Source organism: Topomyia yanbarensis, chromosome 2 (assembly GCF_030247195.1).
Source record: "Topomyia yanbarensis strain Yona2022 chromosome 2, ASM3024719v1, whole genome shotgun sequence".
NCBI lineage: Eukaryota > Metazoa > Arthropoda > Insecta > Diptera > Culicidae > Topomyia > Topomyia yanbarensis.
This window is the reverse complement of record NC_080671.1, coordinates 311,877,355-311,899,309: the sequence shown is the minus strand read 5'-3', so window position 1 is coordinate 311,899,309 and position 21,955 is coordinate 311,877,355. Positions and strand designations below refer to the sequence as shown.

Sequence of the window (21,955 nt, the reverse complement as noted above, 5' to 3'; positions counted from 1 at the left end):
CTGGAAGGTGAAGTATTTTTTTCAATATTAAGAGCCATAATACTCACGGGAGAGCAAGGAGTTGAAGGGAGAAAGTTTAGAAAAGCGTGGAAGAATCATATATGCAAGCTTAGAGCTCACCGGCGACTTAACTTTTTGTCTGCTACCGTAGGAGTCAAGATCTTTTGGCATTAGAAATGCGAATCACCTGAGTCTACGGCATGTCCGGACAAGCGTAAAGTAACTTGTTACTTCATGCTGTCGGAACCGACATTGTTGCTCCGTATAAAATTACGTGGAATTTGAATAGAGCAGCGCTCTTGGGCTGCATTCATTGGCCAACCAATGGATTGACGTAACTTGCAAACTTGCGTTTTGTAACCCGCCAGGGTAACAATTTTGCACTGGGTGGAAATATACCCTTTTTTGCGTATACACTCCGTAGAGTGTATTGTTTACGTAAAATTATGCTCACCGCTGTTCGGTACCGTTCACATTTAGTTGTAAATTTTTGTTCATTTTCGCGTTTGTGAACGGTTTTATTCGTACAGATAGGTTAGATAATTTTTGTTTTATGTTTGTGAATTAGTAACATAGGGCTTAGGTAGGCTACCGCTCTCCTCTTGCAAAAATTCTTGTGTACTGGTTATGCTGCTCATCGTTGACAGCTGTGCGACAAGGCGGTTGGCGGTTTGTGATAGTCGAGTGCGGAAGGCGGCCATCGTGTTAGAGTGGACAGAAAGTGACGAGCCACGGCAGTGAACAGACGCCCAAATATTCGATATTTTTTCGGGACAGTTTCCCGCCACTAGTGCCAGTGAGGTAGAGTGCGCGCGTGCGACGGCAATTTAATCCGTCGAAGAGTGCCGGCCCGTGGTTCGGGCACAGTAGTAAGTGTGGTGCTGGATCGCCGTCGGGGGAAGCTAATTACCAAGGAGCTTTCGCTTCCCCGGCTAACCGCAAAGGATCCAGACGCACCAATCCGCCCTCGCTGGGAAGGATAAGCCGAACGAGCCTTGCTCTCCTTCCCAGCTAATAGCCAAGGAGGGCGAAGCAGGGTGGACAACGGCTCCCCCTGGGAAGAACACTGCGGTGTCTTCCGGGATTCTTTGCGGGGAGCAAAGAATCCGGTGATTCGTCACCACCGTCGCTAGGGAGGTTCCGACAAAGGAGCAAAGCTCACCTCCCTAGCTAATTGTTAAGGACCGCTGCCGGAGCAGCCAACGTAAACAAGGAGAACTCGGCCGTTGCTGTCCCGGCCGGTCGGAAAAAACCTCTGCCTTCCCGCCATCGCCAGCAGCAGTGAATCTACAATCGACCAGCAGTGAAGGGAGAGTTGGTGGAAATAAACACGGTAAAATTAAATTTATTTATTTGTGTTCTATTAGTTTGTAGTGTTACGAAAATCCGAAATTCCGGTATAGGCACCTAGGCCGCCCTGAAAGGAAGGGTCCGCCGGGCAATTAAGAACCCGAGTAGTGGGCAAACCCCTACTTACAGTTTAAACAAAAACTTTTCTGCTATATGTTAGTCAGAAGAATTCGTAACATTTTTTCAAGCACAATTGCAGTATTCTAGATAGGGCACTGACTGGACATTGCAAAAACATGACTACAATTCAACGTGCTGAGTATTATTCGTGCGATATTTGTGAATCCGGTTACGGAAGTTCACATCATTTGATATGAAACTGACCTGCAGTATTGTAATTGCTTCTCAACACAAAGTTAACCGTTGTGTGTCCGACGCGGTACCCGGGTACCTTTTTAAGTTTCAATTAATGAAATTCCCATGTTTTATACATAGCTGGAAATTGAAACTTTGTAACATCTTAGAACTTCACTAAGTCAAGCTTTTAAGTTAATAATATTGTTGATATAGTAAGGGGGAGTGAGGAGGGGCTCCTGAATTTTTTTACTACGTAACAGGCCGACGTGGGTACCCGGGTACCCACAAAACTGAAATGTCAATAACTAACGCAATTTCTAACCGATTTCGACACTTTTGGGTGTTTTGGATTCAGGAACTCATCCACCATTAGACTTGGTAAAAATGAATTGGGTTACTTCATTCGGTTCCGGGGAATCCGGATTTCCGGAAGCAGATCGCAGTGCTGGGATACTATTTGTGAACTTCAATGGAATACTAGCAATCAATATGGGTATCAAAATTCTTGGAATTGCATCAGTAGGCTGTATCTCGTGGTTTTGGAACCATTTGGTGATTTGACCCCGGAACAGACATTCCGGAGCAGGTTCCCGTGGGGCCGTGAGTGGCCATTCCATTCCAATTCTATTTTTCAAATTGCCATAGGGTCTCGTTACAATAAATAACATACTTCCGAGACAATTTGAAGAGTTTTGATACTCATATTACTAGGACATTATTAAAATTTACAATTCAATTCCTAGTACTGGAACATTGTCCCGGAAAATCCGGATTACCAAGAACCAGATCCATTCACCCGATTTATTTTTACAGAATCAAAAAGTGGACGAGTTCCTGAATCCAAAACATCTAAAAGTGTCCAAATCGGTTGAAGGAAGCCATAGTTATGAGCATTTCAATTTGTGGGTACCCGGGTACCCACGTTGGCCTGTTAAAGGTGTTTTTTGTTGGACACATAACAGTTAAGCGAAAGGTGCGTTCCGGTCATCAAATTGAGTTGCAGAGAGAGACTACACACTACACAGGGCATAGAAATGATCTTTGCATGCTGGATACTTGATACCGGTGAGACCGTTCCATGTACCTTTTCCAAGTATTTTAAATATTGTAATTTTTATTTTTCAAACTATCGAATTTTTTTATGACTTTATTTGAAAGTACAACTCCTTCGTCTACCAAGAGCAGTGGTAACTGGAAATTTTAAACTCGATTATCTCGAAATGTCGTTTCTCCAAAAATGGTCTTTCCGTGATCACGGTTGGAGAAAAACCATTCAATCGATTTTCTGCATTTTTTTTTCAATTGATCGTAATAATTTTTTTCTAGTACCTTAACGATTCCTTTTTTATGCATAAATTTTTGTTTTGTAGATGAGAATTTTTTAATACAATTTTTAGATCTCAATACAGCGATTTTTTAGGAAAAACGTTGCCGATTGCAGGAAAAAATTATTATCTATTCAACTAATCGTTAAGGTACGAGGAATACTAATATACAATTGGAATTTTTTGAGTTTTGAGAGTTTGGTTGATCTATTGGCCTTCAATCGTGATCAGCGCAAACCTCATAAATAAAAAGGGTTTCGGGGAAAATGCCATAACTCCGCCAATTATTAATATATTTTTATAAACTTACGCGCGTTCATTTCACTGAAAAATGTACTACCAAAATACTATACGTTTGGTATAATGAAATTATTGCTTTATGCCTTTACGTAAATTCAAACTTACATGACATTTTTTGCACAAAAAGGTATGTAACCCCTTAAGCAATAATATTTTTCAGAGATTTATATAACCTCCAGCTAACATTTTTTTCGCCTTTTGATGTCTTCGTCATCTATGAAAACTGTTTCGGTTCCGAGGGTTTTCCTTAAGTAGATGAAAGGACTATTATAAAATAAAAATGCTTGTAAGGACGTAGCCAGGTGTGTGGAGATGAGCGGGTCTATGTTATTGTAGATTGAGGCGAAGTCTGATATGGCAATAGATATGCTCAATTCTGCAACTCCATCTACGATTTGTGCAGGTGTTTGTGCTATGCTATGCTCCATACATAGATTAACCTACAAGGATTGTTATTGTTTTTATTGCTAGCCCAGTTTGGCAAAGAGTTATCTGCTTTATCAGTTGGGTTGGGAGTAATAAATCCAGAAAAATGTTTATTGTTTTGTGTTTGTGATTGTATTATGTTGTGATTTTCCATTTCCATACCTTTCTGAACTTTGTCTATCTCGATCGCAACCATTGTTAAACCAATTTACAAATCATACGCGCAAAGATTGTGTCAGTTGCGCATAAATATTTCCAAATCGTTACACCGTATACTTCATTTGAGCAGAGATCTTGATTTTTAACATTCTTATTAATCGCATTTATAACCAATATGGATCATACGATGAGCGGACTTATTCTAGATCAGTGTTTTTCAACTACTGCAGATTGTAAATTATGCCTGGTAAATTTCAAATTGTTTTCCTAGTATTCTCATCGAATTATAATACAGAGACAATAATTCGATGGAAATATTAGGATAACAAGTTGAAATTTCCCGGCATAATTCAGTATCTACAGTAGTCTATTCCACCATCTACAGTATTCTAATTCATGCCCGGTTGAAAAACATTATTCTAGAGGTCGCGAAATGGTAATTAAAATAAATGTATTTGTTTAACATCTTTTATAAAGTATTACTTTGGCTTAATTTTAGCTTTCATACCTGATGATTAAAAGGTTTGTCCATTGGGCCGAAGTCCCAAGGGTTGCGGGTTCGAATCGTGCATCTGGGGGGAATTTTTTTCCACATAATGGCTTTCGTTAAGCCTACCATTTCGATATGTTTTCCCCGTCGGATACCACCAAAAAAGTCTTCAATAAGGTTTTGGCACTTACGTCAAAACCCAAAAAATTAATTAATTTTACGATTTTTAGTGTTAGTCAGTAAAGTCTTGTCAGAAACATGCCACATAAACATACAAAGCTTTTCCAACAATTACTCCGCCGAAGACAAGACTAATCAGTTTGAGAACAATTAACCACTGGCGAGCTTTTTGGCTGTTAAATCCTTCTCACATTATACAAATTCCCTCCTAGCACAGATATGTATCGAATCAATCAAATTAAAACATTGTGATCAGCTATCTGTACAACCCCATTCAAGATATCCCTAATTGCATTACTTTTTAGCTAACATCGTACCCTTTTGTGTTACCTCACAGCTCGCTCGATTTACCAGACACAGTTCGCCTACACATGACACGATACTTCAAATTCTATTTCACTGCAATCAAAACTAATCATCCATGAAACCATCCAGATTACGACCGCATGTAGGTTTAACCGCACGATACATCTTTAATATCCATCGTAATCATTTCCCCCTGAGCGGCGGAGGCTGCAATCGTGATCTAAAGGCTGACTCGACTCTTGCCTCCTAGGATGAATGATCAATGGGTAATCGTACCCCCATTTCGAACCTCCTCCCGACCTTGCGTCACTGTGGCCGCCGATCTTTATGTTCGATCTCGTGACTTCTGACGTTTGCTAGGAGAAACAAACTCGAATCACACACCGCAATCGAAATTTATTGCTTTTGATGGTGAAGCGGGGTTGTCTGTGTGCCAAAAAAAAGCTGGCTTTCGTTCGCGTTGGTACCTATACCTACATCTGAGTGTGGAAAGCACTCCCCTCGATATTACCCCTGCCACGCAAGGCTCACGAAGAACTTAATTAGGAAACATCGGCAAACCGATGTTGATGTTGATTGCGCCGTTGATGATGATACAGAGTACAGACTTCCAAGCAACGGCAGCATCTTATTATTACCTCACGTAGCAGCTCCGGCACAAAGCAGCAGGCATGTACGGAATGCCTTTTCTACGAACCTATCCGGTCGAAAGCGGGGGGAAAGTGCGAGGAAGCAAACGAAATCTTGATGAAATCATGATTCTTTGTAGACTACTTATACAGGCCCTATACGTGTTTCTCGTCGAGTTTTCGTGATTACTTTCTCACTTCCTTTTCGATCCGAAACGAACCATTGTAGAGTAGCTCTGTCCCCGTCTGCATCGCTTAGGAGTTTACTGTTTACCTTCTGATAGAAACTGTACGCTGTACGGTCCCCGCTATCTGTCGGACTGAGCCTATGCCATGTTTGTCGCCTCGGCGTTGGTAATTCTTTCATTCCTATCGCAACCATTTCCTAGTCCAATAAACACGCTGCTGCCGCCAGCAGTGGCAGTTGCCGTTCGGTTCGGATTGTGTGAAGAAAGACAAACAAATCGGAAAGCAAATTATCATTGCCGTACATGTGTGAATGGAGGCAAAAATTAGTATCAGATTTGGTGGTCCTGTGCGTGTGTGCCGACAGACGAGCGAGTAGTGGCCAGCTAGTAAAAGATATCCGGAAGCAAGCACCACCGTAGCAAGTTCGTCGAGTTTTGTGTTATCAGACCTTTGCTTGAAATCGATTCACCGACTCGTGTGTGAATTTGTGTTTGCTGTCTATTGGTACTTCGACGAGTGATCCAACTCACTTTGAGTGTTTGTTTTGCGTAAGTGTTTTTTTCTCGAATCATTAAGCAAAATAAATTGCCTTGTATTAAGTGGTGATGTGTGATTTTCCGTTGAACATAGTGTAACTTCCTCCCTTTCACAAGATAATTGGTTCCGTTACCAGATTAAGCTTTCCGTTTGCTACTTTTCCTGGGCCAATCGTTTGCCATTCGATGTGCTGAAGGTTGGTTAATGTTAGTGCACATTTCTTACGGTTCGAAGAAATAGGATAATATCGGTAGAGATGACACACTCTCTACCTTTACTTTTCTATGATGAATTGATATTGCTATTTTATCCTTCGATAAGTTACAGCGCTGGAAATTGTAAAATGTTTCATATCATTCACATACAAAAATATTGATAATGGAATTCTCCACCTCGGATATACGTCATATCCGTTACTTTCGAGTTTCCTCATGCTCCCCGTCTGCATCAGAGGTGAAATATTTTTTTTAAATGGATCTTACACTTCTGGAAGGTAGTTTTATCCTTTACCATTACGCGAGGATCGTGGTATTGACAGTTGTCGGAAAATTTGATTATGGATAAGAGCGAGCAGCAGAGCTTTAAACACAGAGAGATACATAAACGCTGATAGGTTTAAGCAGTGTTTAAATATTTCCCAAATATATTTGCAATGGTGTATCTGTGACGGGAATGTGGTATACCAGACTTTAGTTTGACTTGTACCAGTTCTATATGCACACTTATAATAGAATAACACATCTACCGCACAGTCCAGAATCTGTGTTTTTATTACGTTTTGAAGTTGGCCCAGACAGGAAACTTTATTACGATGAACAACATGCAATACGCTGTCGATTACACGTGTAAATGGACAATGATATGGTGGATATTCTTACACGCGACCTAGCACCGTGCACTAAAACAGATTACATCAAACGAATTATATCGCAATAAGGGGAAGTTGAATCTGTTACGAATTCAACGAATTTTTAACGCTATTCCCAACGATGTTCGTGTTGTGAGAAAGCAAGTAACTAAAAATTTTCCTTCTTATTTGACTATCGAAGGCTGAGGAATGATGCAACCTATAAACATACAACGTTGATCACATACCCCGGGCATACCGCTACATGCACGGAAAAAAAACTGTTCCCAAAATCGCACAAAAAAAGTTGTTCCTAAAATAGTCAAATTTTCAACTCAAAACAAAGGTGTGTTTCCTAGTTTTTCAGGGAGAATTTCAACGTATGCTTATAAACTATGATTTCATTATGTGACGAATTTCGCGCCAACTCAAACAAATGTTGGCAGCACCCTCCCAGATTTTAATGAAACTTTCTGTACATAGGAGCTTTGACACAAAAAGCCACTTCGCATACTTTGTTTTTCCAATAATGATCTAGACTCTCTTTCGAAAAGGATCAAACTTTTTTTTACCAATTTCTTTCAAATGGCTATAGTCTAAAAATGACAAATCGTATAAAAAATATTGTAGGAGTGATTTTTACAAAATTAGTGGAATTTTTGAATAAAAATATTGAAAAAATTCTTCATCGACTCCTACACTGAAAAAAATCGTTTTAAAAAATTTAAAGTCAATTTACAAAAAAACCATATCTTTGATTCGGATGAAATTTTGTTCCAAGATAGGTAATGTTCCCTACCTGCCATCAAAAATTCAAGTTCGGCACTTTTAAAGGAAAAAAGTTATAACTTTTCCTTGTCCAAACTAAATTTTTTTTCAGTGTATTTTTATCGAAAACAAAACCAATGAAAGTCATAATCATCTCAGAATCCAATTTCCCAACTGCTAGTTGCCTGATACATGCAAAAAGTATCAGTAACGAATTTGGCATTCGTTTGGCATGTTACCCTGGTTACCTGTATCTTACCTGCATCAATTTTCATTTTACCAAATAACGGTACTATAAAACTAAAGCAGTCTAGTAACAACCGTTGTAAAATTATCATTATGATTCAATTGTATAAATCTAAGTTAAACAGTATCAAGTGCTGTGCAAAGATAAACAATCCGAAGTGTAATTGTAATAATTTTTGTCAGGAAGACGCCATCTTGGATTTCAACATGGCGTGAGATATAAATTTCTGGCACCTACTCGTCAAGACCATTCCAAAAATACCCAGTCAGTCTAGATTATAGGCTGTGAACTCTGGACTCTGCACTCTTCACGCTGGATTCTGGACACCGTGTTCTAGCCTCGATGTTCTGTGCTATGAACTCTGGACTGTGGTCTCTGGGGTCTTGATTCTGGATTCTGGAATCCAAACTCTACACTTTAGACCCTGAACCCTGAACTCTGAAATCTGCATTCGAGAGTCTGGATTCGGGACTCTTGTCTCTCCTCTCGGGATTCTGGATTCTGGGTTCTGGTCTCTGGACTCTGGACTATGGCCACTGAACTTTAGATTCTGGACTCTTAACTCTCATCGCTGGATGATGGACTCTTGGCGCTGGCCTCGAATTTCTGTAGTATGCTTGATCCTTCACTCCGGAATCTGAACTCCAGACTCTGGACTATGAACTTTGGGCTCTGCATTCGGGTCTCTGGATTCTGGACTGTGGGCTCTCTCCTCGGGACTCTGGATTCTGGTCTCTGGTCTCAGAATTCTCGTCTCTGGATTCTGAGCTCCAGATTTTGTACTTTGAACTCTGGAGTCTGAACTCTTGCCTCAGTATTTTGGGTTAAGTACTTCGGACTCTGTATTCTGGTCTCAGAGCACTGAACTCTGGCCACAGTAATTTGGGTTGAGGACTCTGAGCTCTGGACCTAGGATTCTCAACTCTGGATTCTGAGCGCCTCGCCTCTGTGCTATGGACTCTTGTCTGTAGACCGTGGTCTCTAAGCTATGGGCTCTGAGTCTTGATTCTGGACTTTGGACTCTGAACTATGGACTCTGGACTATGCACTCTACACTCGGGATTCTGGAATATAGACTCTGGACTCTGGGGTATCTCCTCGGGACTCTGTGCTCTGGTCGCTGGGCTATGGAATCTAAACTCTAAATTATCGAATCTGAACTTTGAATTCTGGACTCTGAGCTCTGGAATCTAGACTCTAAACTCTGCTCTCACTATTTTGGGTCAGGGGCTCTGGACTTTGGGCTCTGGATTATGTGCTGAGGACTCTGGGCACAGTATTTTGGTATAATAACTATAGACTCTAGTTTCTGGTCTCTGGGCTATGTACCCTGAATACAAAAACTCTGAAAAAATCAGTTTGGACAAGGAAAAGTTTATTTCAAATAACTTTTTTTCCTTGGAAGTGCCCAACTTGAATTTTTGAATTTCATCCAAATCAAAGAGGGGTTCTTTAGGAAATCCACTTGAATTTTTTAAAATCGATTTTTTTTTCACTATAAAAGTCGATGAAGAATTTTTTCATCATTTTTATTCAAAAATTTGACTAATTTTGTGAAAATCACTCCTACAATATTTTTTGTAGGATTTGTCATTTTTAGACTATAGCTATTTAAAAAAATGGTAAAAAAAATTTGACCTTTTTCAAAAGACAGTATAGATCATTTTTGGAAAAACAAAGTATGCAAAGTGCCTTTTTGTGACAAAGTCTTCATGTACAGAAAGTTTTATTAAAATATGAAAGGGTGCTGCCAACTCTGAATACGATTTAGCTCGAAACTCGTCATGAAATCGCTGGAAATACAAGGAAAAATATTTCAAACCTAAGCATAGTTCCCCTAATTACCAACTGGAGTTTCAGCGCCGAGGGGTGCAATGCTCTATGAAGAAAAACTGCCATTGAAGATTTTATCGTTGAATTTTTGAACCACTGCTGGGTGTTATTGATGAATAGGGCAGCCGCAGGTGTCCTTCCAGTAACCTGGAGCTACTAATGATGACTACCACTGCACTGAGGGAATGCTCAAACTATTCTTATAGATGATATACCGAGGCGCAGAGGGCTCGCTAAGTAATGGCTACGGTTGGTTGTGTTCTGATAAGTGTGGGTCAGGAGTGACAGATGACCCGCTGTGCAGTAGGGTGGGTATTTATGAGTTTTACTGATTTATATTTGCACAGTAGAGTCAGCTAGCCTTATAAATTAGTGTGGTTGTTGTGGACGTGGTAGAGATCTTACTCAGGGGTTCCGATAAATTTGACCCAGGTGTGTCTAGTTTCATTAAACGGACAGCTATCATGTGACAGGAATCGACTACTGTCCTAAAAGAGGAATAAGTAACATGTTATGACGTTGGTTGCTTGGTAGATGTGATCTTTAGATTGAGAATAGTCGCCGTCGACTAAGGATTAGACAGTGGTCAGTGTGGTGACGGAGATGGCTTGGAATCTATCAGATATATTAATTGATTGATGCCCTTAACCCCTTCACACGCATCTTATTTGTAAACAACGACGTTTTAAAACAGCTGTGACTGCTTGTTTAGACAAGATTTCTTCATAAAAATAAGTAAACTGAAACTATTACCTTTCCTTTGAGCACGAACAGTTATTAGTGTTATCCGTAGAACTGAATATATTGCTGTTAATTTGCTTTGATTCCACTGGAGCAGTGCTGCCAGGGCCATTTTGCAATACCGGTAGACTGTCATTGGCGATTTTCCGAGTAATTAGACTAATATAAATATTCTAAGAAATTTGTTATGAGCATTAGAAGATAAGAATTGAGCAGCTTCTGGTTCTGCGAGAGAAACATCCATTTTAATAAAAGAATTTTTTGTGTTTCTTGACAACACCAGACTACACTTCATGCGCTAGAAAAAAGTTGTGCATGAAAGGGTTAAGTTGAGGTTCAATTTCTGTCGGACAAAAATAAGACAGGAGTTTGTTAATTTTTTAATGGAATAATTAAAGGCGCATGAACTTCCGGGTTTTATGGTTAAATACGTTCATTATTCAAGACATCGTAGAAATTCAAGATGGCCGTCTGCCTCTCCAAACGTGATTATTCTTTGGTAAAGACATATAACTGATCATTAAGAGACGCGATTGTCAAATAAGTTAATAGAAGGATTTGTTTTATTCGTTTTTTCCATTGTGTATTCATCATCATAAAAACGGTTTGCTGGTAACTATGTCTAGTGATTCAGGTCGAGAATCTTATGAATCGATTCGAACCTTGCCAGCACGACACATACGCACGGTTTAAACCAGCAATTCGACATGTCGCCTCTGTTGCGTTATCGTCGCTTGGAACTGCAAACAACAAATCCTTCCAGTACGCACAGGAAAACACTCCCCTCTGTGGCTCATGCCACATGAGCTATCTGGCCAGCAGCAGCAGCATCGATAATCAGACTCGTTCAACCAACAGAGTAGGCATGGCAATGAAGCAATTCAGTCAGAAACATTTCTATTGCATCAAGCGATGAAATGTGTAGGACGCTTACGAGTGTCGAGATGAGGTCTGTGTTAGGGAAATTCCTGTGCAACTTGTGATAATTGTATAGGTTTTCCCAATTTTTTGCATTTTGTATTTTTTCAATAGTGTGTCATTTTACAAGCAATTCGATTGGTTTTAGAATCAGGAAAATCCACTGTACTACTGTACCTTGATGTGGTCCGAGGGCTTTTCCACCAAAGCAGTATTACAGTGATTTTATCACAGAAACTTGGGATACTATTATTTTCGTTTTAGTTAAGCTACGTTGTGATCAATTTTAGTACTTAAGTTGGCGGCCTTTATTATCCACTGCCATCGTCAAATAATATACAATGTGGGTTTAAGGCCCAATTTTCTCTGGAGGCACCCTTCTTTTATTGCTATATTTTAAATTAGATCCATGCTAACACTCACTAACACAAATTGCTTATTCTCTCATATACACTCACAATCTCCAATTCCAAACGCACAAACGTGGCCTTCGCGATAACACAAACCTGGTCATAAATGCGATCGCCCGCGATCTCGCCAACATTAAAACATCCTGGTAATTAAGTGAACGTTTGCACCTAAAAATTTACTAACGCGGTCTCAAGCATCAAACCACCGCTCGCGCAGTCATGAATCAGTCACGTCCGGAACACTCTGCTCTTGATCATAGCAGCCCAATCTCATGCCTTCAGTTGGACCCATAGAAATAAAAACTAGACAAGACGTCCACGCGCGATCATTGAAGAGCACGCGAACATGCGAATGGCCACACGCTTATAAAAATAATGCGTCCAAGCGAAGTTACATACACACTAGCACATGCGACAAAAACGTCAACATACAATCGCTCGAGTCCTTCGCGATCATCCACGCACAACCACACCCACGATTTCGCAAACAGGATAACAACCCGGTGACTAAGTGAAAGGTTTAGCACTTATAAACTCACAAACGCGGTCTCAAGAGTGAACCTCGAAATGCCTGTGTTCGCGCGATCATGAATCGGTTTCGTCCGGAAATCCCTAATTTGGGCCCTAGTAGTATAAGTCCAATGCCAACAGGTGGACAAATCAAAAAGATTATGCTCATCTCCACTAAACTAAACTACACGTTCCATGGCGACATAAAACTCGAATTTATACACATGAAGTCTCATACACGCTACAATCAAACATACAACTGCTTGAGTCCTTCGCGATCATCCACGCAACTATCCACACTATCGAAGACATGATAACATCCCGGTAATAATATGAACGTCTCAGCACTTATAAACATTCAAACGCGGTCTTGAGCATGAACCTACAGTCACCCGCACTCGCGCGATCATGTATCGGTCACGTCCGGAAGTCTCTATCTCGATTCCAGAAGTCTGGATCCATGTCTTCTACTGAATCAACTAAAGTGGATCTCATATCCACTGGACAACACGGTCGATGGCGACATGACCTGGAACTCTAGTGATATGGAGTAACTCACTCCCTGTCAGAATGTGATCCGTACACCGAAAACTAAATATCAGAATGACGGTCCGCGTGGCCATCCAAGAACACACGCGAATATGTGAATGGCCACAGGGTTACAAAATCGAATTTATTCGCGCGAAGTCACATACACGCGACGAACACGTCAACATACGAAGGCTTAAGCTCTTCGTGATCATCTACGCACATCTACGTTCGCGATCGCGCAAACTTTTTAACACCCCGGTAACAATGTAATCATTTTAGTTCTTACAACATTACAAACGCGGTCCCAAATGTGAACTCGCAAACGCGCGCGATAATGAATCGGTCACGTCCGGAAATCTTTACCCTTCATTCTAGCAGCTTAGGTCCATACATTCAGTTATACCAATCACAAAATAAAGCTCATATCCACTAGACAACACGTTCCAAGGCGACAACTCTAGTGATATGGAAGAACCCACTTTGTTCTAGAATCTTAAACGTACACGAAAAATTAAGTATCAGATTCACGGTCCGCGCGCTATCATCCTAGAACACACACGAATATGCGAAAGGCAAACGGTTTTAGTATAGAATTTATACATGCGAAGTTACATACACGTTGGCACACGCGACATACAAACGCATACGCGATCAATCACGTTAACGTACAAATGTTCGAGCCCTTCGCGATGACGCACGCGATCGCGAAGTCCCAACGTCCGCACATACCTGAACCGTACAATAAATATCACATTCAGAATCACGGTCCGCTACAATTGGCCTAAAGCAGTGTTTTAGTCGGCGCCATTGCCTGTCTCGTCTGCAATTGTGGCATGTGATCCTGACGGAGAGCCCTTCCGAGAAGCTAGCTCTACAGCTTCATTTGGACAACTCTCGAAAAAAAATTATAACGATTTTTAATTTTAGTTTTGAAGCCATCATTTTCAATTTAATCCAGATCCTGATTTTTACAAAGCTTTGAAAAATAAACATACGTAACCATCATAACCGAAAGTTCTTACGTTTTACAATTATTTCACAATAAATTAACAAACTTTGTCTTATATATTGCCTTTGCAAACTTGTTTTCGTCCAAAAGAAAAATAACCCCCTCTTAAAATGGTGTCTTACTAGCTGGAGTCCGGATAGGAGAAACATAGTTGAATACGCCGGCAAGATTTTTTTTCTTAAACTGGTTTAACAATATGTACTCGAAAATAGTTCAAGCACTCAACATTGCACACGTTTTTAGTTGTATTTCTTGACGTTGTAAATTTATCAATCAATGAGATAAAAAACGTGGTTTGGAAAGTGTTGGTAATTCTGTGCAGTATCTACTAAGGGAATGGGAATAGTCTAATCTCATATCATGACAGTAGACACCAGCATTGACTTGACCTCCAACAAAGAATCGTCTGTGTAGCAAATTACGCAGTCTTCATGTTATTGTATTATTCTCACATTAAATATGACCTTAGCAGTACCAGTTTATTATTTTTCTGAAAATTTTCTTTTTATTTTGCCCACAAGACCGATTTGGATGGAACTGGCTTTAAAAGATCTAGAATTTAGTCCAGTTTCTATGTACCTAGAAGCGTTCAAATGCGAGCACCGGTCTGGAATTAATCCGAACTCCCGTGGGGTATATTCGGCATTCCAGTAGGGTGACGGACGTGTTTTGAAGAAACATCTCATAAATAGAAGTAATTGCTTTTTTTTAAATGCACTACGTATGACTTTTTCCATTGATCCTTCACAATGGACATGAATTGGATCAATATTGGCCACCGGAAAACTATTTCGGTAGAACTTAAGAAAATGTATCATTTCCGCCGTTTGGGTTAATAAATTTTTACGAAGTTCTTTAAATCATACGGTCCTACAGCTACCCCACCCTATGGCCATTTCGGTACCGGTTCTGGATGGAATCAAATGGCGACATTTGATGACTTTTTGACATCCAAGATGAAGGCAGACGGTTACCACTGAACAGTGAGAATCATCATTAATATGGGTGTCATTTAGTCAGCAAAAGCCAGAAATTGATGATTTTTAAAATCAAGGTGGTGGTTTCCACTTACCACAATACAGTGAAAACTATCATCAATATGGGTGTCATTGGAAAAGGGGTGTACAGTAGAAGACAAAAATTGATTTTTGACGCCTTTTTCAAAACCAAGATTAGGCTTTCTGTTTACCACACAACAGTGGAAACCACCATAAATAATGGTGTCGGCGTAAAGTGGATGAACAGCAAAAGCCGGAAATTGTTTATTGACGCTATTTTGTAACCCAAGATGGCGGATTTGAAGGAGATGTAATTTTTTGCACAAAACATTCATTTGACTTGAAAATTTACACAAATGAAGTGTCCATGAAAGGGGGTGGTTCCTACACGACAATGTGTTCAAGCACTATTCACTGACAATACTCAGCATATTACTGTTATGAAGGGCCAAACAGGAATTGGGTGTTAGTAAATAAAATATTAACAACAGGAAGCTGGCTACTCCACTCTTCCTGTCAAAATCGTTTCAATCCTGTCCTGGTGGCTTAACGGTTCCTCTCAATCCCCATGTATTTTATACATATATTATTGTATATAGTTATTTGACGAAAACAATTTTCTTTTGAGTACAATTAATATTCCACTGTAATAAATTATAGGGGAACCCGGGGCTATTCGGACCTACTTAAGCAAATCGATCTTTAAGATAGATAGATATGAAAAATTTTACTTGTGACAGGCCCTAATTGTTAGTTTGAAACCTCAGCTACATTCTGGTGCCCTATGGGACAATTCAGACCGTCATTTTTTTTATTTTTTTTTGCAATAGAATTATATTTACCTATGAAATATTAATTAGAGAAAGTCCTTAAGTCCTTGCGTTACAAAAACATAAGCTGGCTAGCCACAGCTGTCAATTGACGCATTATGTATTTTTTTGCTGTAGCGTACGCAATCGTGTGCGTAGCCGCAAGCCGCTGAACGGTGGTTAATGGCATAGGGGGTCCGAATAGCCTCGTACGCTCATTTCGCACAATAGTGGTGAGCGTCTTGAAAATATCTGTGTTTTTATCCAAACTTAATTTAAAACCATAAATTACGAGTCTTAAGCTTTCCAAAACACTCACCTGTTATTTTTTTCATTATTATTTGTTGCTTTAATCACGATTAGTTTTGTTTTGAGGATGACAAAAAATGAAACACGCTGTATCTACTTTCTAAAAACCAAAGAATGGGATTCATCTGCCAAAATTAATGTTTTAGAACAGCGGTTCCACGAACGTGTATGACAGTCAGAAAGTTTTACGATTTTCTGAGAAATCGAGGAAGTCCGAATTATCCCCAGTTTCTTAATAGCCCCGGGTCCCCCTACGTGTATTGTAGGATACTCCGTCTCGACTGAAAAATATAAATTATTACTGAATCACACCGTAAAGGATGTAAAAGCCCTACACGGTACTGCAAAAAACTAATAGATTATATGCTATAGCAAAAAAATTAAAATTGTGTTGAATGCTTTTTGAAATATGATACATAAGATGATAGACATAAAATATATACAACTGTATTGTAATGTGTATAATAAACAAAACATTTAGTAGACATAATTAATATATGTACTGAAAATAGTGCAATAAGACGAACAATGAGGAAATAATTGATATAATGTTCAAACTGCTCGTGAAAAGTATCAGATATAATGATGAACATAATGAAAAAATGAAATCAATATTACGAAGTAAATGAAAATTATGATTATCATAAGGTAGTACGACCGTTATCTACTGATCATCGGCTTTCAAATGGCATCCATATTGATGATTGTTTTAACTGTTTTGTGGTAACCGGAAACCACCATCTTGGTTTGGGGCCGATCATATACCACGTGAATGAAAAACCTTCATTTTTAACCCCCTCCTCCCCCTCCGTGGACAAGCGTGGACAATTCCTGTACGTCTATCCCTCTCCCTACGATGTCCACGTGGACTTTCCAATTTTTTTGGTTGGTTTGTTGGAAATATCTCATTTCTGAGCGACATTATGATCTTTTATATTTACGTTTTTAAGATTTATTTTAATAACATAAAATTGAGGTAACCTATAATTGGCTCGTAATTTCAACCACAAGCTTTCAAATCCAAATTTAGTGGTATTCGACTAAGGCACAGAGATTAAATCAAAAGATTCTGACAAAAAAGTTTTCTCGGATTTTGTTTCGGGCGATTTATTTTGATTTTTTTGATGATAGTTGCCATAACACACTCTGCTTTGACTATTTCAAAATCTTGAAAAAAATTTGGAAGTTAGCGCTCACACCAATGACGATGCAATTTTATTTCCTTTTCTTATAAAAGACAAAAATATAATGAAGAGTCCACGTGGAGATTTTCAATACCACCATCTTCCTCCGCATGGACAAGCGTGGACTTTCTCGTGACCCCTGCCCTCCCCTAAATTGTCCACGTGGCATATGGATGATCCTTTTTGAAATGGCGTCTATCATCAATTTCTGTCTTCTGCTGACCATCCCCTTTCAATTCACACTCAATGTGAAGATAGTTTTCACTGTTTCTTTGGAACCAGAAGTCGCCATTTTGGTTTTCAAAATGGCGTCAAAACCCAATTATCGTCTTATGCTGACAACCCACTTTATAATAGGGTTAAAAAACGACCAGAATCGAATATGATAACAATATACCAATGCTGCATCATTAATAATGAGACCTACATCACAATGGATTTTAAGCAGCTACCGGGAAAAAAATGTTACTCGAGTAAGTACTAGTTGGCTGTGGATGGCCGTTTCAACCGAAACAAGCTGTGTAAAATCACTTCGAAGTACTTGATTTGACAGGGTATATACACTTGTGGCATTGAGATTTATAAAATTGAATGCCTCATGCCTGAGACAGCATGATCGAAAATCGTTGTTTTGGCCTGATTTGTCATCTTGTTGCTATTCTAAGCCCGCACTAGAGTGGTAACCGTTCTGAACTCCGCCAATCAAAACCTATTGAGTCATAATGTCGTGACTTTTTAACCTCACCTATATCAACTAAAATATAAGAAATCACTTGCTCCGTTAAGGACTTTTTCCAAATACTGTTCCAATTGGGAACCATGATTGGCTTCGCAAAATCATTTTTTTCCCAAAAGCCCATGACTCATTCCCAAGCAACCGTCCGGCATTCAGTTGTGTCACGGAAATCAAACTGCACACCGCGGGAACACAAACGAAATGGTATTCGCGCTTCCCATCCGTCCCGGAATTCCGACCATTTTTCCTCCTGCTTTTATTTCCCTATCCGTGCTTATCGCGTGCGACGACGACGCCGAATCATCCCACCATTGACTGAAGTGCAACCAGCTGTGCGTCATAACCGTCAATTATTCAGCTCCAAAAAGCACTGCAAATTCGCTGCCCCCGTTTTCGTCGCTGGTTGTTGTGACCACTGGAATGGTGATAAAATATTAAACTTATGAAAATTAATTCCTCTCCAGTGAGGTGGATGAGCTCGGCGGGAGACTTTTTGCATCCACCCACCAGATTGAAACAAAAACAGTATGGTGGTTACGTGGCAAGGTAGGATAAATTAACGCTTTTGCACTGCGCCGGTGACATCATTATCGACACGTGCGATGCGCTCAGAACTCACGACATCTGATGGCGAAATATACAAACTGTGACCACCGGGGCGCCGAACAGCAGCACTTTGTCATGGAAGAAGGATTACAGTTTTTTGCACTAATTAATAACTCCCGATTTATGGTCGGTTGAGAGCAACAGGGCGAAAAGTAAAAATTCAAAGCTGAATAAATTTCAACGATTTAATCCCACTTGTCTGGTATATAGCTGTTGACTCCGTTAATGTCTACCAGATGGAACGTTGCAAATGATTAATATTTTTCTTTTTATTCCTTCTCTCATTTCCAGATTCAGGCCTGCAGAGGAAAAACCGAACTGCATCCAGCATCGAGCGGGACGATAGAATTTGTTTCGGAAACAAGACTTGCTTTGAGCCGAGGTTCGGTGAACTGATGCAGAAGTGAAATTTTAATTATTACTAAAAGTTAACCTCTGGCTGGGCTGGTCTTGCACCAGCACTAGAGTGGAAAGCGGCAATAGTCGGAAAGGAAGTAACAATATTAGCAGATGAACCTGGAACATCTCCGGTGCTCGATTTGCTTGTGCAGTATCTGGCAGTGGCGCTTGCATGTTGTGAAAGTTTTTTTTGTATGCACTGGTCTCATCGAAATGCGAAACACGTGCTGAGCAGTGCTGCGAAAAGTGTATCGCAGGAGCAGCGTTATGAAAATTAATTGAATACAGAATTTTCCGGTGCCGCCAGCGGTGGTGGAGAGAGTGCTAAAATTTATAATTAAATTAGTGGAAAATAGTTTTTCGGGTTGCTTCGCCGGCTGCTGGAGAGTTTCCGTGTGGTGGACTCTCTGGGCAAGTTGTTGAATTGTGCATAGTAATTTGTGCAGAATGTGCGGCATTTAATAGCAGTGATCGTAACGACCAGACGTAACACGATGTCGCTCCTGGGTGGGGAGTCCAAACAAATAATCGCTAATAAGCTAAAAGTGTGAAAATCTCGCGTGTCATTTCGTTTTTCCATGTATGTGCATAATTGAATGAAATCATATCGGGAATATTCGATTATTGAATAGAATAACAACATCACAAAGGGGGAGAAATTTAATGTGCGGAGTGCCAAAATGGGCAGTGCCAGGTATTGGTCCATACCGCCGTTCAAAATGTTAGTTCTAGCGGTGATTTTGCTGAGCTTGGCCGGCCATTCCTTGTGCGAACCGTACGGCGGTGGACACTATGGGCAGAACGGCGAGATGATGCGGTGCCCCAGGCTTTGCTCCTGCACCGGGCAGACGGTGGACTGTTCGCATCGTGGACTCACGCAGGTGCCGAGGAAGATTCCACTGGATACCGATAGACTGTAAGTAATTACTTTTGATTGTATTTCACATTCCATTGGAATTGGTTACGTAATTTTAGCTCGGGATTAGCTTTGCTGAGCTTGTACTGTCTAATCATTTGTTAAGTTCGTTCATCCGTGTAGTTTGATACGTTTGATCTTGGAGAATAATCGAACATTTCGAATTTGTAGCAACCAGTCAGATACAGATGCTGAGATGTTATTTCAAAAATGAAACGAATGTATTGAAATTATGACAGCTTTTTTCTTACCGTAAGTTTAATCATTTCAATAGTATTTATTATCAATCAATTACTTACATTAGTGATAGCCAAATAATTCATTCATGTCGCTTCCCAGAGGAAAAAAGGCAACATCACTACACTAAATTATACCTCACACATATAATTCCTATCTATTCTATCGTCTTCTTTTTAACTCTACCCGAACTAATACTATAAATGAAAAAAAAAAACAAATGACAAATAACAGTCACTTCGATTTTTCGTGCATTATCTGGAAGACGCACAAACTGAACATAGGCTGGATGGATTGCCGGTATTGCAAACCTGTTCAAGTAATATTACATGCATCAGTTTGAATAAACTTAGTGCATCAATTATCAACAATAGTTTAATCATAAATCTCCATTTAATGTGCCATTCAAACTATATACAACATATGTTCTTCATGTTGATCACTATTAGAAAGTTGATTTAAAAAATTGATTGCAATACTTCTTGATAGCGGTGAATCGAGGGGGCCAAAAAGGTTTTTCATATTACAAGCTATTTAAACTCTTTTTCTATAATTTCGCTCTGCGTATGATTGTCACAATATCTATTGTTTTTCACTATTGTACTATGCGAGTCTAACGTTTACCTAACGTTTACTGAATAAATGTCTACATGAAAACATATTAGTCCTAGTTTTTTGTTTCTTTTTCGGCGTCACTAACAGAAAAGCTGGGCAAAGGGGTAACACGTTTATAGAAAGGCATTAGAATACGCGAAATTACAAAAGCACTAGCATTCGCGACATGCTAACAGCCACGAGATAAAAACACGCGCACAATAACATCCAAACGCTCGAGCCATTCACGATAATGCAAATACAGTAGCAAACGCGATCGATCACACATACCTACGCTCATGCACTGGCAATAATATAAATATCCTGGCGATTAAGTCAACGTGTTAGCACTTACAAATTTGTAAACGCGGTCTCAAACACCAACATTCAAATGCCCGCTCTCGTGATATCATGAATCGTACTCGTCCACGAGTTTACACTCAAACATACGGAATTTATATACACTAGACCACAAGTCTCACAGCGCCTTAGTTGTAGATTCCAGTAAGATGGGTAATTAGCATTCTTTCTTCATCTGACCACTACACTCCAAATAAACCTCTGAATGATGGCCCGCGCAAATATTCAAATGCCTACGCGAATGTTCAAACGGGTACACGGTTATATACACGAATTCAAACAAGCGAAGTTAAACACAACGCCAACGCAATCAAACACGTTAATATAGAAACGCTTGTGCCCTTCGTGATAATACAAATATGGTCCCCCATGGGAATATACAATCGATCACGCCTGGTAGCCTCTAATTTTGGTCCCAGCAGCCTAGGTCCATACGGTCAGTCTTCGTCTTCAAAAAACACCATTTTTTGGTTCAGTGTATCCTTACCGATTAGTTGTTGACATCAATCGCTCCAGCTATTTTTAATTTTTGACGAAATTTGTGAAGTCTTATCGTATCAATCGAATGGTAATTTTGTTTTTTCCGTTGTTATTGTGCAGTATGAGAGTCTCCTGTTTACTTTTGTGTTGCGAGAAAACCAACGAAGAACGCCATCGAGTGAACTTCTGGACTTAACCAAAAATGTTCATCAAACGCAGCCCCATCTATATTTCATTGTCTGCATTCTCAGATCGGCACGCATTATGGCAAGTGCATGCCATCACTGCGCGAAAACCGTCAAATCGGACGACGACTTTATCGAGT

The 21,955-nt window shown here is 39.8% G+C and overlaps 1 protein-coding gene across 3 annotated transcripts in view; it reads left to right on the top strand.

Moving 5' to 3' along the window:
• Window positions 1–21,955, top strand: part of LOC131683563 (protein slit) — a 566,205-nt gene that overhangs the window by 179,391 nt on the left and 364,859 nt on the right. For all 3 annotated transcript variants that reach the window (XM_058965640.1, XM_058965639.1, XM_058965638.1), the window contains exon 2: window positions 18,936–19,959. In XM_058965640.1, the coding sequence (XP_058821623.1) occupies window positions 19,724–19,959 (236 nt within the window). In that variant the 5' untranslated portion in view covers window positions 18,936–19,723. The remainder of the gene's footprint in view (window positions 1–18,935; window positions 19,960–21,955) is intronic.